Here is a 14088-nt window from a genome sequence, read left to right on the forward strand (position 1 = left end):
TACGTTGAAGTCAGAGCATACACATTCACCGAGGCACTTAGTACAAATCAAACAGGAGAATTTAGCATTGAAATAACTAGGCGAATTTAGCATTGAAATAACTGGGTGATTTGCTAGTGACTGGTCACAGAAATGACTACACATCTGAGCTATTCACAGTACTATATAGTGAACCAATAAAAACTAAAATATAAATTACCTTCATGTTATCAATAAACTCTATATTCTCCAATCAGCTAAGCTACCAACCATAAGTCGTTATATATCACAATGCTATATGGCGAAAAAATGGGTGGATTCTTACCCTCAAATTTCCGTACCACGGATAGCTACGGGCCCAGTTCAGACGGACGAGTTCGTCCATGGTCGGATCAGAGGAGGGGGAGAGAGACAGCTGCGAAGCCCTAGTATACTCCATGTTGTAAACCATACCATTAACCGTGGTGTGAGAGGTATTAAGAGGCAATGCTGGCGAAAGAGCTGCGGTCTGAAGGTCATCGTAAAATTACAATTAATTAAGAACATAAATGATTTAACACATCTTTCCAGTGGTTACTAAGCCTGAATCCATCTTCTCGGTTGAAATTGTCTCTGTGCTTGTATATGTGAATGGCCTCATGAACGAATCTCTCATGGTAGCCAGTTGGTTTGCAAAGAACCTCCGTCTTGGAGAAGTCAATGTCATGTGAGCCCACTGAATTGTAACAGTGATCTGCCACGGCAGAGGAGTTCGTCTTACCGTGTTTCAAGTCTGCTTTATGTTCGCGGATGCGGTCCGAGATATGTCTTTTGGTTTCTCCAATGTAGCTACTACCACAGAGGCACTTTAGTTTGTAAACGCCCGGGTACTGTATGTCTGGAAGAGCATCTTTTACAGATGGAACTAAATCACGGATTTTGTGTACTGTGTTGAATCGGACCTGGATCTTGTGTTTATTCAGGATTTTGGAGATCTTTTTAGTGACCCCTGCAATGTAGGGTAAGGTGATGGTTTTGAGTGGCTCCACAAGAGGATCCTTCTTCATGACTGGAGTGATGGCTTTGCGGATTGTGTAGTCGGAGTAGCCATTAGCCCTGAGAGCCTGGTGTACGTGCTTGAGTTCACTGGTAATGTGTTCCTGGTCGGAAATGCATTGGGCTCTATGGTATAGAGTCTTGATGAGGCAGTTCTTCTGGGATGGATGGTGGTGGGAATCCGGTTTCAAGTAAGCATCTGTATGGGTAGCTTTCCTGTAGACAGAGTGGCTCATTGAACCATCATGTCTCCTTTTAATTAAGACATCCAGAAAGGGTAGTTTGCCATCTTTTTCGACCTCCATGGTAAATCTGATGGCTGGGTGTATGGAATTGATGTGGTCGCGGAATTGGTCTAGAGCAGCTATTTCTGTGACCAGTCACAAGCTAATCATTCAGCCATTTCAATGCTAAATTTTATGCTAATCCCTTTGTCAAGGCTCTTTGTTCCTCTCACACAGCTTAAAAGCCGTGATCTGAACGTGGCTCTCTCACTCCAGCGCTGTCCTACCAGACAGTCTCGCCCCCTTCACCTGATGAAGGCCGCTTGTGTTGTGGCCGAAACGTCGTGAGAATATTATTGTTATTTTATTTTATCAATGTATTATTTTATTCTCATTCTACGTGACTTTACCGAAAGAACCAAAGAAGATGAATCATTGCAGTCACGAAAGCTTTAAATCGAAATGTAGTAGCTACTACATGTAGTAGCTACAACATGCTACTACACATGCAGTAGCTACACATGCAGCTGCTACTACATGTTGTAGCTACTACATGTTGTAGCTACTACATGTTGTAGCTACAACATGTAGTAGCTACAACATGTAGTAGCTACAACATGCTACTACTACATGCAGCAGCTACACATGCAGCAGCTACATATGCAGCAGCTACACATGCAGCAGCTACACATGCAGCAGCTACTAGAGGCAGTAGCTACACATACAGCAGCTACACATGCAGCAGCTACTACATGCAGTAGCTACTACATGCAGCAGCTACACATACAGTAGCTACTACATGCAGTAGCTACACATACAGTAGCTACTACATTCAGCAGCTACTACACATGCAGCAGCTACACATGCAGCAGCTACACATACAGTAGCTACACATACAGTAGCTACACATGCAGTAGCTACTACACATGCAGCAGCTACACATGCAGCAGCTACACATGCAGTAGCTACACATGCAGCAGCTACTACATGCAGTAGCTACACATGTAGTAGCTACACATGCAGCAGCTACACATGCAGCAGCTACACATGCAGTAGCTACACATGCAGCAGCTACACGTGCAGCAGCTACTACATGCAGTAGCTACACATGCAGTAGCTACTACATGCAGTAGCTACACATGCAGCAGCTACTACATGCAGTAGCTACACATGCAGTAGCTACTACAGGCAGCAGCTACTACATGCAGTAGCTACACATGTAGTAGCTACACGTGCAGCAGCTACTACATGCAGTAGCTACACATGCAGTAGCTACTACATGCAGTAGCTACACATGCAGCAGCTACTACATGCAGTAGCTACACATGCAGTAGCTACTACATGCAGTAGCTACTACGTGCAGCAGCTACTACATGCAGCAGCTACTACATGCAGCAGCTACACATGTAGTAGCTACTACATGCAGTAGCTACTACATGCAGTAGCTACACATGCAGCAGCTACACATGCAGCAGCTACTACATGCAACAGCTACACATGCAGTAGCTACTACAGGCAGCAGCTACACATGCAGCAGCTACTACATGCAGCAGCTACACGTGCAGTAGCTACATGTGCAGTAGCTACACGTGCAGTAGCCACACGTGTAGTAGCTACAACATGTGTAGTAGCTACAACACATGTAGTAGCTACTACACATGCAGTAGCTACACATGCAGCAGCTACTACATGCAGCAGTAGCGACTACAGGTGTAGTAGCTACTACTACATGTAGTAGCTACTACATATGTACATATGTACATACATATGTAGTAGCTACACATGTGTTGAGGCGTAGATGATGACTCGGAGGCAGATCTTCATGTAGGGGCTTGCGCCAGTTTTATTAAAGACTTTTCTTCACACACGACTCCGTGTACTGCGCTCTCACTGCCTACACTCCACACCCCAGGGGAAGGGTACTGGGGATTCCCTAGCACACCCGCAGGCTACCCTAGCTTAGTGCTAATTTCCCCTACCCGGGGTACCAACTTGCAACTGCACACGTTCCTGGCTCCTCGCTACGGCCTCGAACACGTCACGGGTCCCAACCTAAATATCCCAGGGGGACATGTCACCGTCCCGCCCCCTGTGCATGACGTCACCATAATGACGTTATCGTACCGGAGGGCGAGCGTGACATGACGTCAATAACTACTACTCTACACATGTCGTAGCAGCTACATATGTAGTAGCTACGGCACTTTGAAGGGCCCCGCACTTACATGCAGTAGCTACTACATGCAGCAGCTACTACATGCCCCGCACTTTGAAGGGCCCCGCGCTAAATGCTATCAAGCTATCAATTCCGGTTCACTGATTCTGCACTTGCTCTATTACAATAGTACTATACCGTCTTAAACTTTTACGAAGGACTGGGTGTTTAAGGTTAGCGATTTGTCGTATTGTCTGGGCTGTATAGCAAATGAAAAAAAATACAATTACTTTACTATGCAAGTAAAAAATGTATGTGCTTTAATATTTATGTATTTATTGATTTAGGAGCCCCTTTACAACAAATGCTACAGGCCCCGCACCGAGCTTAATCCGGCACTGGTGCCAGCAAACATTGTTCAGGGCACAACGAGCTGCGTTGTTTGTTAACTCGCCAAGTTGGACGTGCCACAAACAACAACAATAACAAACGCCATTCGCCACTAAGTGGCGGTGACGTCAACCACGACGCTCGTGCCAGGCTATGTGCACGTTAAAGCCACACACAAACACGCGACTTTGGCACAACGTTTGGCTACAGATTAAACCGCATATGCCAACGTCGGTGGCTACAACGCAAACTTTGGTGTGGTGGAGTGGAAGTGCCCGGATCCACATCCCCTAACAAACCCCAGACGGCCTTTCACCAGTCAACATGCAAACGTCGGGCGAACGTTGGTTGGCCTGCGGTTTGAAATCGTTGAACAAAAACCTCCCAACGTTGGCCCGACGTTCCGTTACAAACTTCGGGTGCTACTTGTGAGGGGAAGGCACAGCGGCTTGTCACGTAAGTAACGCAGTCCGTGTCTTTTATTTTTTTGGTGTATTCATGTTGCGAGTTTGATTTAAACGTTTTATATATATAGAGAGAGATTTTTGTGAAATCTCGATACGCGTTTTTATTATAAAAATGTATTAACTTGCCTATGAAGCACAATTACAGAGTAATCCATAGCATACTCTTTGGTTCTATTGGGTAAAGTCACGTAGGTGAAAATAAAATAACAAAAAATCTCGACGTTTCGGCCACAACACAAGCGGCCTTCATCAGGTGAAGGGACGAGACTGTCTGGAGGACAGCGCTGGAGTGGAAGAAGCCACGCTTAGATCACGACCTTTAAGCTGTGTGAGAAGAAACAAAGCGCCTTGACAAAGGAATTAGCATATAATTTAGCATTGAAATGGTTCATTGAAATAGCTAAGTTAAAGTATACACATCCGCAGAGGTACTCCTTGACAAAGGAATTAGCATAGAATTTAGCATTGAAATAGCTGAGTGATTAGCTTGTAACTGGTCACAGAAATAGCTATGTTAAGGTTAGAGCATATACATTCACCGAGGCACCTAGTACTCATCAAACAGGAGAACTTAGCGAAACACAACCACGCTCAGACATCGGACCTGTGTGCGAGCAAACAAGGTGTTCTGACAAAGAAATTAGCATAAAAATTCGCATTTGATTGGCGGATTTTAGGAAAGAGGTGGTGTACGTGCCGGTGGACTCGCAGTTTGGCGCTTAAAGGTCGTGATCTAAGCGTGGCTTCTTCCACTCCAGCGCTAATTCCTTTGTCAAGGGGTACCTCTGCGGATGTGTATACTTTAACTTAGCTATGTCAATGAACCATTTCAATGCTAAATTATATGCTAATTCCTTTGTCAAGGCGCGTGGTCTTTTTTTCTTCTCACAGCTTAAAGGTCGTGATCTAAGCGTGGCTTCTTCCACTCCAGCGCTGTCCTCCAGACAGTCTCGTCCCTTCACCTGATGAAGGCCGCTTGTGTTGTGGCCGAAACGTCGTGATTTTTTGTTATTTTATTTTCACCTACGTGACTTTACCCAATAGAACCAAAGAGTATGGATCCTAGCAGTCACGAAAGCTTTAAATCTAGAATTAATCCATAGCAGCCTATGTCCATTCTAAACCACAAGCATGTTAATTATACACACTTCAAAAACGCAATACTGTATAAAATATATATACCAAGGGCCAGTATTACAGCATCGAACTTTAATAAAAGTTCTGAAGCAGATTTTCTTTTTGTAACAACAAAAAAATCCCGCCAAAAGTAACGGCCGAGTCCCGACGCCAATTCACGTACAGTGTCGCGTAACTGTACCAACATCGGCGACCACAACACCCACCCATCCCTTCGTGCCCCGCCGCCGCCGCCACTCGCTCGCCCCCCTTGCCCCGAGAGCTCGTCGAGGCGGGTGACCCTTTGCCTTTGGTGCGGGGGAGCGGTGGCGCTGCGATTCGCGCCGCCGCACGCGAGACCCGACCTCCGACTCCCCGCTCACGGCCCCACAAACACCGACGACGAAATCTCTGGACCGGGCCACCCGGGGCCATCGGCCTCCGCCTCAACACGAGTGGGGGGGTACCCGCTGCGGTGTTGCAGGTAAACATCGCCACATTGGGGGGGAGACAAAGGCGGCCGTGCGCGCGTGGTCGGTGGCCACCCCACACCTCCCTCTCCGTGTTTACGCAGACGGCGCTGCTGCTCGCTACTAATCCGTAATACAGGGAAAGGGTTTTGTTGTACTACGGATGATATTGTTCGCGAAAGCCTTACGTGTTAAACCGACTCGCTACTAACAATCTCTTGCCACCCCCCCTACCCCCCACGAAATAAAAGTAATGCTCTGGTTACAATGTGGTTACAACAACGGGGATGATGATGATCTGCTGTGTTGCACCGTGCGTGTGTCGAGCTGCAGGATGCAACGTCGCGTCACAGGGGGCGCCGCTGTGCACACCAAAGACCCCCCCCCCCGTTGAGCCATTTAATTAAAGCTATATAATAATTATAATTATCGGAGCGTGTTTTTTTTGTTTGCACGTTCAAGCCGCAAATACGTGTTGTTAATGCAGACAGGATGCCTTGCAAAAAATGTTTCTGTTTGGTGTTCGAACATCTTGGGACACCTTCTGATTTAAAGCTTTCGTGACTGCAGGGGTTCATATTCTTGGTTCTTCCGGTAAAGTCACGTAGAAGAAAAACAATAAAATAATAAAAATATAAAACAATCAAATTCTCACGACGTTTCGACTGCAACACAAGCAATCATCATTAGGTGTGAAAACCACAACAAGAAAATTTGAAGAAAAACGCCACTTTTTTCAAATTTTCTTGTTGTGGTTTTCACACCTGATGATGATTGCTTGTGTTGCAGTCGAAACGTCGTGAAAATTTTATTGTTTTATTATTTTATTGTTTCCCTTCTACGTGACTTTACCGAAAGAACCTAGAATATCTTGACACCTGTTTTATTGCCAGAAAGGGGTAAAACCTATTTTTATATTTTGATAACTGGCAAGGTCCCAATATTGCTGTTGGTTCACGTGTTGTTCGCGACTTGACAAGCACCTATGAATGTACCTGTCAACCCATACGGTGTACCCCTAATTCTTGTACAACCCTCACCTCCTCCCTCTTATCTCACTCCCTGACCTCATCTACCTCCCTGCGATAGCCTGATAAAGCGTGTCCCACACTTACCTGTCAACCCATACGGTTTACCCCTAATTCTTGTACAACCCTCACCTCCTCCCTCTTATCTCACTCCCTGACCTCATCTACCTCCCTGCGATAGCCTGATAAAGAGTGTCCCACACTTACCTGTCAACCCATACGGTTTACCCCTAATTCTTGTACAACCCTCACCTCCTCCCTCTTATCTCACTCCCTGACCTCATCTACCTCCCTGTGATAGCCTGATAAAGCGTGTCCCACACTTACCTGTCAACCCATACGGTTTACCCCTAATTCTTGTACAACCCTCACCTCCTCCCTCTTATCTCACTCCCTGACCTCATCTACCTCCCTGCGATAGCCTGATAAAGCATGTCCCACACTTACCTGTCAACCCATACGGTTTACCCCTAATTCTTGTACAACCCTCACCTCCTCCCTCTTATCTCACTCCCTGACCTCATCTACCTCCCTGTGATAGCCTGATAAAGCGTGTCCCACACTTACCTGTCAACCCATACGGTTTACCCCTAATTCTTGTACAACCCTCACCTCCTCCCTCTTATCTCACTCCCTGACCTCATCTACCTCCCTGTGATAGCCTGATAAAGCGTGTCCCACACTTACCTGTCAACCCATACGGTTTACCCCTAATTCTTGTACAACCCTCACCTCCTCCCTCTTATCTCACTCCCTGACCTCATCTACCTCCCTGCGATAGCCTGATAAAGAGTGTCCCACACTTACCTGTCAACCCGTACGGTTACCTCGTTTTCTTGTACAGGGAAATTGCGTGTTCAGGTCCATACGGCGTACAGCCGTTTCACAATACAGGCAAAAAAAAACGCGTCTTGTTTGTGTTTCTCCCTTGTGATGTGACTTTGTAGGATGAACTTTGAGATTTATAAGGGCACAGAGTGACCAATAAGGTCTGCATTGGTCTGTAATAAGGTAGGCACTGATAAGGGGTTTGACAGGTATGAATGAAGGCCGCCATCGCACAACACCGGGGGTGTTGGGGTGGCAAGCACCACGCACGCCCAGCTGCCTTTGTCTCCCCGGTGGTGATGTTTAGACAATGCACCGGGTGCTCATTCAAAGGCTGAGTTGACCTCTAGGAAGGCTTCGCACCGGGTTCAGATATTTGTCACTGATGTTGGCCGTGAGCGATAATTGAACTCATACATTCATGTTATGTACGTGTGCTAGAATAACATGTTATGAAAAAAGGTTTAGCATAACACAAAATCTCTCTTTTGTGCTATGCCAATGCCATTTGTGTGTCCACGTTTGCAGTTATAATTTTTTTGCTTGCTGAACTAAAATTGTTCAGCAATTTAATGAAATATAACTACTCCGCAATTGCAATTTTATGATGGTATTCAAGTGCCAATCAAATTGATTTGTTTAGCTTTCGCGGGTGGCGGAGCATTCGAGCTCGAATTCACATTCTGCACACATTACCTACGATCTAACCAGAAAGAAAACAATTGCAAATCATATTGAACTGTGAAAGCTCACATGAAAATGCAAAGAGATATTCCATTTTTACATTTTGTCATTTTCAGAGAGAGTTACATAAAAGCACTTCACCTCGTCCAGAGGGAGAGCACAGGTGACATCGAATATGGAGAGTATTGATGCACAGAGACAAAATAGACTGTCAAAAATTCCACATAAATACCATAACTCATCAGGAAGCGAGAATTATGATGGTGAGCATATAATTAGTATACATTTATTGTGAATAATATTTTTTATTTATTTTCCAGCTGTCAATATATTACTGCATCGGCATTGTTAACTTTAAAATGTAACTAAATATTGCATATGGCGCGTGTTTACCTCCCTATCAGTGGCTATGTTCTGTATTTCCACATGTGATGTAGATGAAGGAGAGAAGCCAAATAAGAAAATGAGAGTTGCAGCTATGTCAGCCGAGGCCATTCAGTGCTGCTCAGTGGTGGCCCTGCCATTGCCACCAGAATTCATCACTCACCCAGCTCTGGCTGAATTTTGCTCGCAAACAAGTGGTATGTGCATCTTAAGACTTGGGTAAATCTATATATATAAAAGGGAAATTTGCGAATATGTGTGTCTGTTCGAAATGTTTGGCATACTTCCCAACATGCAACAAACTTGAAATTTGGCATGTGGGTAGCTTTCAGACTGTACACAATGAAGAAAGTATAAAAATAGACTTTTGTATTTTGGGGGGGGGGGCGCAATAATGGATATAATATATTACACGGTTAGTGAGCGGTGACGTCACATCTGTGATGTCACCTGCATGCGGCAGCGTTACGCAGTGTGCCTGCTGACGTCACGCATCCCCAACCCTCCGCGTAGGCCGTGTATTAATCCAAGACAAGAATCCAAGTCTCGGGCGAAGCCGGGTAGTAAAGCTAGTATAGCATACAGGAATCTTTGAAGCAGTAAATGTCAGTCACTAAATGGAAGGCATCGAAATACAGACTCACTCGCTCCTGAGTGAAAAAGAAGCAAAATGGCCTTAGTCATAATTGGTTACGAATAACAACAGTGTTTCAGAATGCTTAACATTGCCTGAGGACTTCTTTAGTGTTCGCAAAGATGCAAGCCATTGCAATGTTTTGGCAAATGGTGAAAATATATTTTTTTGGTTGTTTTTCTTCTCTCTTGATATTGTTTCCCCTGACAATTTTGTTTTATTCACAGCCTCAACGTCCAAAGACAGACTTTACATGATTAGAACCCCTTCGCCGCTTGGACAGACGTCAACAGGAAGTTCACGAGCAGGGAGCTATTCAATAGAAGGTGAAAAAGTCAGAATGTGTCCTGTATGTGATGTCATTGAACTGAGGTACTGCTTTGGGAATTGCAGCAGAATTTTCAAAAATTTAAGCCATTGTAAATTTGGCTGAATTATGCAATTAGATTTTGGCTTCATAAACTCATTTTGTGACTATATCCACAGATCGGATTTCCAAAGGACACACTCATACCCCACAAAGGCACGACCTAAGTGCGTTACTTTTAGATTTGTGTTCTGTTCTCATTATTTAAAATAATTTGTTACATTCACATAAACTTATATAATTATTTATGTCTATTTGAGTTAATACCAGGAAGGATTTTTAAAAAAATTGTTTACATTTAACTGCAGAATTCAATATTAACGAAATTGTAAACACCAGAAATAATCATTAATATATTTCCTGATTTACAGATTACAAGAGCCAAGTTCTACTCAAACTGGACATCATTATAGAAAACCAGGCGGAGCAATTACACCTTTTGCAAACACTTGCAAACAGAGCGGTTGTAAATGAGACCTTGGAGGATGTTCTTCCCAACCCATTCAACACGACGGATGAACTTGAAGAGCTTTGCTGTAGAATTAGCACAGATGACAAATTCAAAAAGGACATGGTATATTACTTTTGGTAAATGCAAATGAAAAATGTGCTTGTATAATATTGTTTTAACATTATAAGTAACAACGTCCATCTGTTTAAGGTGTACTTTAGTGAATGTAAGAAAGTGTATGGTGTATTAAATAAAGCAATGTCATGTTCAGAAGAGTATTTTCTCAAAATGTCTGAATTATTCTTCACAGATATCCTATCTGAGTTCACTGGGTGGATGTAACGTTGGGGACAGTGTCCACCGAATGATGAGAACGCTCGGCACCAATGCCCTGTGGTCAAAGTACAGCCTCAAAGGGAGAAAAGGGAAGCTGTCCCTAATATATCTTCCAGTTTTCATGGTGCTGACGAGTAAGTATGTTGCGTTATAATAATGCTTTTTTTCTTGCTCATATAAAGCAAGTCCGTTTTTTTTATTATTTTACACGCTTTTATTTAACTCACTGTGTCTGTTGTTGTATCCTGAAATCTTGTAACTAAATTTTAACCCACTTCCCAATGTGGTATCGACTGCAAACATGGTATACTTATGTCATACTGATGACATTAAAAATAAAAAATAGATATTTCTAAACATTTTTTTATGTTATGTTTAGGCTTGGCTCTAATTGTCCACGCTCAACTGATGGCTGTAAATCACCACGGCCCCTTACGTTATGGCAAGCTTTGCGGCCACTTTCTGTAGTCGTGGAGTTCTGCCATTACGAGTACGGTACATTTTATTAAAGCGTGTTTTAAAAAAGGTATTTTTAAATATTATTCATGTTATTTTTATTCAGTGAAGCACAATACTTTGTGGGACTGACATCCATATGAGAAAGTGGCATTTGTGGTGTAATCCAAATGTTACGGGCAATCACCAGATATTTTCATGATTTTATTTAGGATTTATATATCCCAAAAATTTGAAGAAAAAATTCCACTGTGTATACTTAAACTAGCTAAATTGTTTTATGACTCAAAATCAATCGGTACTTTGAGCATATATGTATAAAAAAATGTTTATATATATACAGGAGCTTGCTTAAAGAACCACCCAAGAGCAAACGTGAAGGAAATAGAGGGAGAGATTGCAGAAACCCTAAAGCATGCTCCCAACAAACGAGGAGGGGCAAATTACAAGGTGATGTCCATGCTGCTCATCTTTGTTAAGGTGGTTAGACCTATAATGATAGGGTTTTCCCCTTTTTCCTGGCAACAAAACTGAAACCTTTTTACAAGGATTCATGTCTGCATTAACCACAATACCTGCAGTCAAAATGCAAACAAAAAACATACTATGATAATATATGCATTGTCCTTGAAACTGATTGGTCCACACCAAGGGACGGCTTTCTTTTGAGCCTCGACCTAATTGGTGCTCGACCAGATGACGCCAAAAAGCATACAGCATATATTATCATAGTATGTTTTTTGCTTGCATTTTGACTGCAGGTATTGTGGTTAATGCAGACATGAATCCTTGTAAAAAAAGTTTCAGTTTTGTTGCCAGAAAAAAGGGGAAAAACCCTATTATTATATTTTGGTACTGGCAAAGGAGGTCTAATGATGAGGTTAAACCTGTTTGGTAATTTGCTTTGCTTGGGTACGGTTAATCTTTCTCCTTTGGTATAATTTTTGACTTTCAGTCCTGTAAATGATTACAAAAACAAGTTTTCACTGATAACAACATCAATCAGACATCAGTATTCAAATGTAAAAATATTTGTCAGGACCCTAAAGGTTTCAAACATTTTCCTACAGTTGAACTTTTTATTCCTTCCACTGACACATTTTAATTCAGAATGTTATATTTGTCAGGATAGAATACACGTGGCTGTAGAATTGTGTAACTGAAGGCCATTTAATGTATATTTCTCATCCTTTTATAAACTAACCACAATTGTGGTTAGTTTAGTTTATTCTGACATCTTAAATGTATTAACCATATGCTTTATGTATGTGGGTAAACTAATGTATTACATTTTGACTTAAAACTTTCGTGACTGCAGGAATTAATATTCTATGGTTCTTTCAGTAAAGTCACGTAGATAGAAAAATAATAACAATAAAATAATAAAAATGAAATTAAAGTGAATAAAAAATCACGACATTTCGATTGCAACACAAGCGGTTGTCATCAGGAACAGGATGACGACCACTTGTGTTGCGATCGAAACGTCGTGATATTTTTATTTTTTTATTCACTTTATTTGTAGTCTGTTATTTTTTCTCCATAATAAAGGTTTTTGGATTAGATCGCGTTTATTTATAAATAAATGCGATCTAACCCAAAAACCTTTATTATGAATAATATTGGTCGCGAAAGCCTACGTGTTAAACTGTTATTTTTTCTATTTACGTGACTTTACCGAAATAACCATAGAATATGTTTGAAATGTTTAATTGCAAATAACTTTTTTTCCAAAACGTGAAAAATGACCATGTAGAAATAAAAACACGATGTGATTTTTGATCTATGCAAAAACTGCTAAAATTTGCAATATTTACCTTGAATACTAAATGTTTGGAAGGAAAATTATGCTCCTAAATAAATATATATTAAATAGGCCCAAACCTATTAAATAGGCGAATAAATATCTTATTTACTTTGTATGCACACACTGGTCTAAGAAATTTGCAGGTCGCTGTATTGTACAAAATATGTTCCACATGGGAGCCTGTGTTTACAAGTGTGAAAATGGTGGCATTTAATTCACATTGTTGCTAATTTAAAACGTATTCCTTTCAGGAATCTGCAGTCAGGACTTTAAGGAATAAGTACCAGTCCAGCCTTCCCACGTCTTTCTCTGACACTGATCTTTAAAATTATGAAATCAATACAACCTTAAAATGCCATTTGTAAAAGTTTCATAGCTCGGCCTATATATATAAAAAAGCAATTTAAAGTAGCTGACATTAATGGCAAAATGTTATCTCTAGCGTCTGTACTATATTAGTTTAAGTGTGTATTATGTGTACTCAATTTGTACTTTTTCGAGTGAAAATAAATGTTTAATATCACTTATGTTTCGTGAAATTTTCTACACAATTCATTGATCCCTTTAAGGTAGAAATGCAAGAGTGCATTGCTATTCTGCAATGTTGTGGCAACGTAATTCAAACCGTACAACTTAACGTTGCTGCAACGTTGAAGTCGAACGTTACCGTAACCATACCAGAACATTATAGCAACATTGTAAAATTGTAGAACTGTTAGCTGGGTGGTTAGCAAGTTGTTTCGGGTTATAACCAAGTCTTATCGTGGTTGCTTTTGTGGCAGTGTCTTGATATTGACTAAAAATAAGATCCATTTTCATTCTAAACCTTTTAACATAATCCAGGCATGACTTCAACACAGGTATGACGGAGGCAGAGAGGCATCGGGGCTCCGATTACATTTCCAGGGGGGGGGAGGGGCATTTAATTTTAAACCCAAGAGGAGGAATCTTGCGTGCCGTGTTTACATTTTGACCCACGTGTCATCGCATGTGATGGACAGCACGTGAATGGCGGTCTGGTACGAGGACCGAGGCACCTACCTGTCAACCCCTTATTAGTGCTGCCTACCTTATTACATACCAATTCAGACCTTATTGGTCACCCCATGCCCTTATACATCTCAACGTTCACCCTTCAAAGTGCCATCACAAGGGAGAAATACAGACTATATATGATTTTGCCCGTATTGAAACGGCTGTACGCCGTATGGAGCTGAAAACTAAATTAGCCTGCACAAGAATACGGGGTAAACTAAATGTATGGGTTGGTTGACATG

At 42.0% G+C, this 14088-nt stretch overlaps 1 protein-coding gene across 7 annotated transcripts; it reads left to right on the plus strand.

Moving 5' to 3' along the window:
• Nucleotides 1-4659: 4659 nt before the first annotated feature.
• Nucleotides 4660-13334, plus strand: LOC116943931 (uncharacterized). Of its 7 annotated transcripts, none has more exons than XR_012942223.1 (10): nt 4664-5850; nt 8493-8639; nt 8814-8957; nt 9622-9720; nt 9881-9928; nt 10133-10335; nt 10523-10682; nt 10928-11074; nt 11348-11454; nt 13063-13334. XR_012942223.1 is itself a non-coding variant. In XM_076068054.1 (10 exons), exons 3-10 carry the CDS (start codon nt 8552-8554, stop codon nt 13135-13137), a joined length of 924 nt encoding a protein of 307 aa, XP_075924169.1. In that variant the 5' UTR covers nt 4674-5850; nt 7812-7875; nt 8493-8551; the 3' UTR covers nt 13138-13334. The 7 variants fall into 7 exon arrangements, 2 of the variants coding, with proteins under 2 accessions (XP_075924169.1, XP_032813184.1); XM_076068054.1 differs by lacking the exon at nt 10928-11074 and adding an exon at nt 7812-7875 and having other exon boundaries at nt 4674-5850; XR_012942222.1 differs by having other exon boundaries at nt 4660-5850; nt 10928-11454.
• Nucleotides 13335-14088: the final 754 nt, after the last annotated feature.

This window comes from Petromyzon marinus, chromosome 19, assembly GCF_048934315.1.
Source record: "Petromyzon marinus isolate PM22_M1 ecotype Great Lakes invasive population chromosome 19, UKy_Petmar_22M1.pri1.0, whole genome shotgun sequence".
Lineage (NCBI taxonomy): Eukaryota > Metazoa > Chordata > Hyperoartia > Petromyzontiformes > Petromyzontidae > Petromyzon > Petromyzon marinus.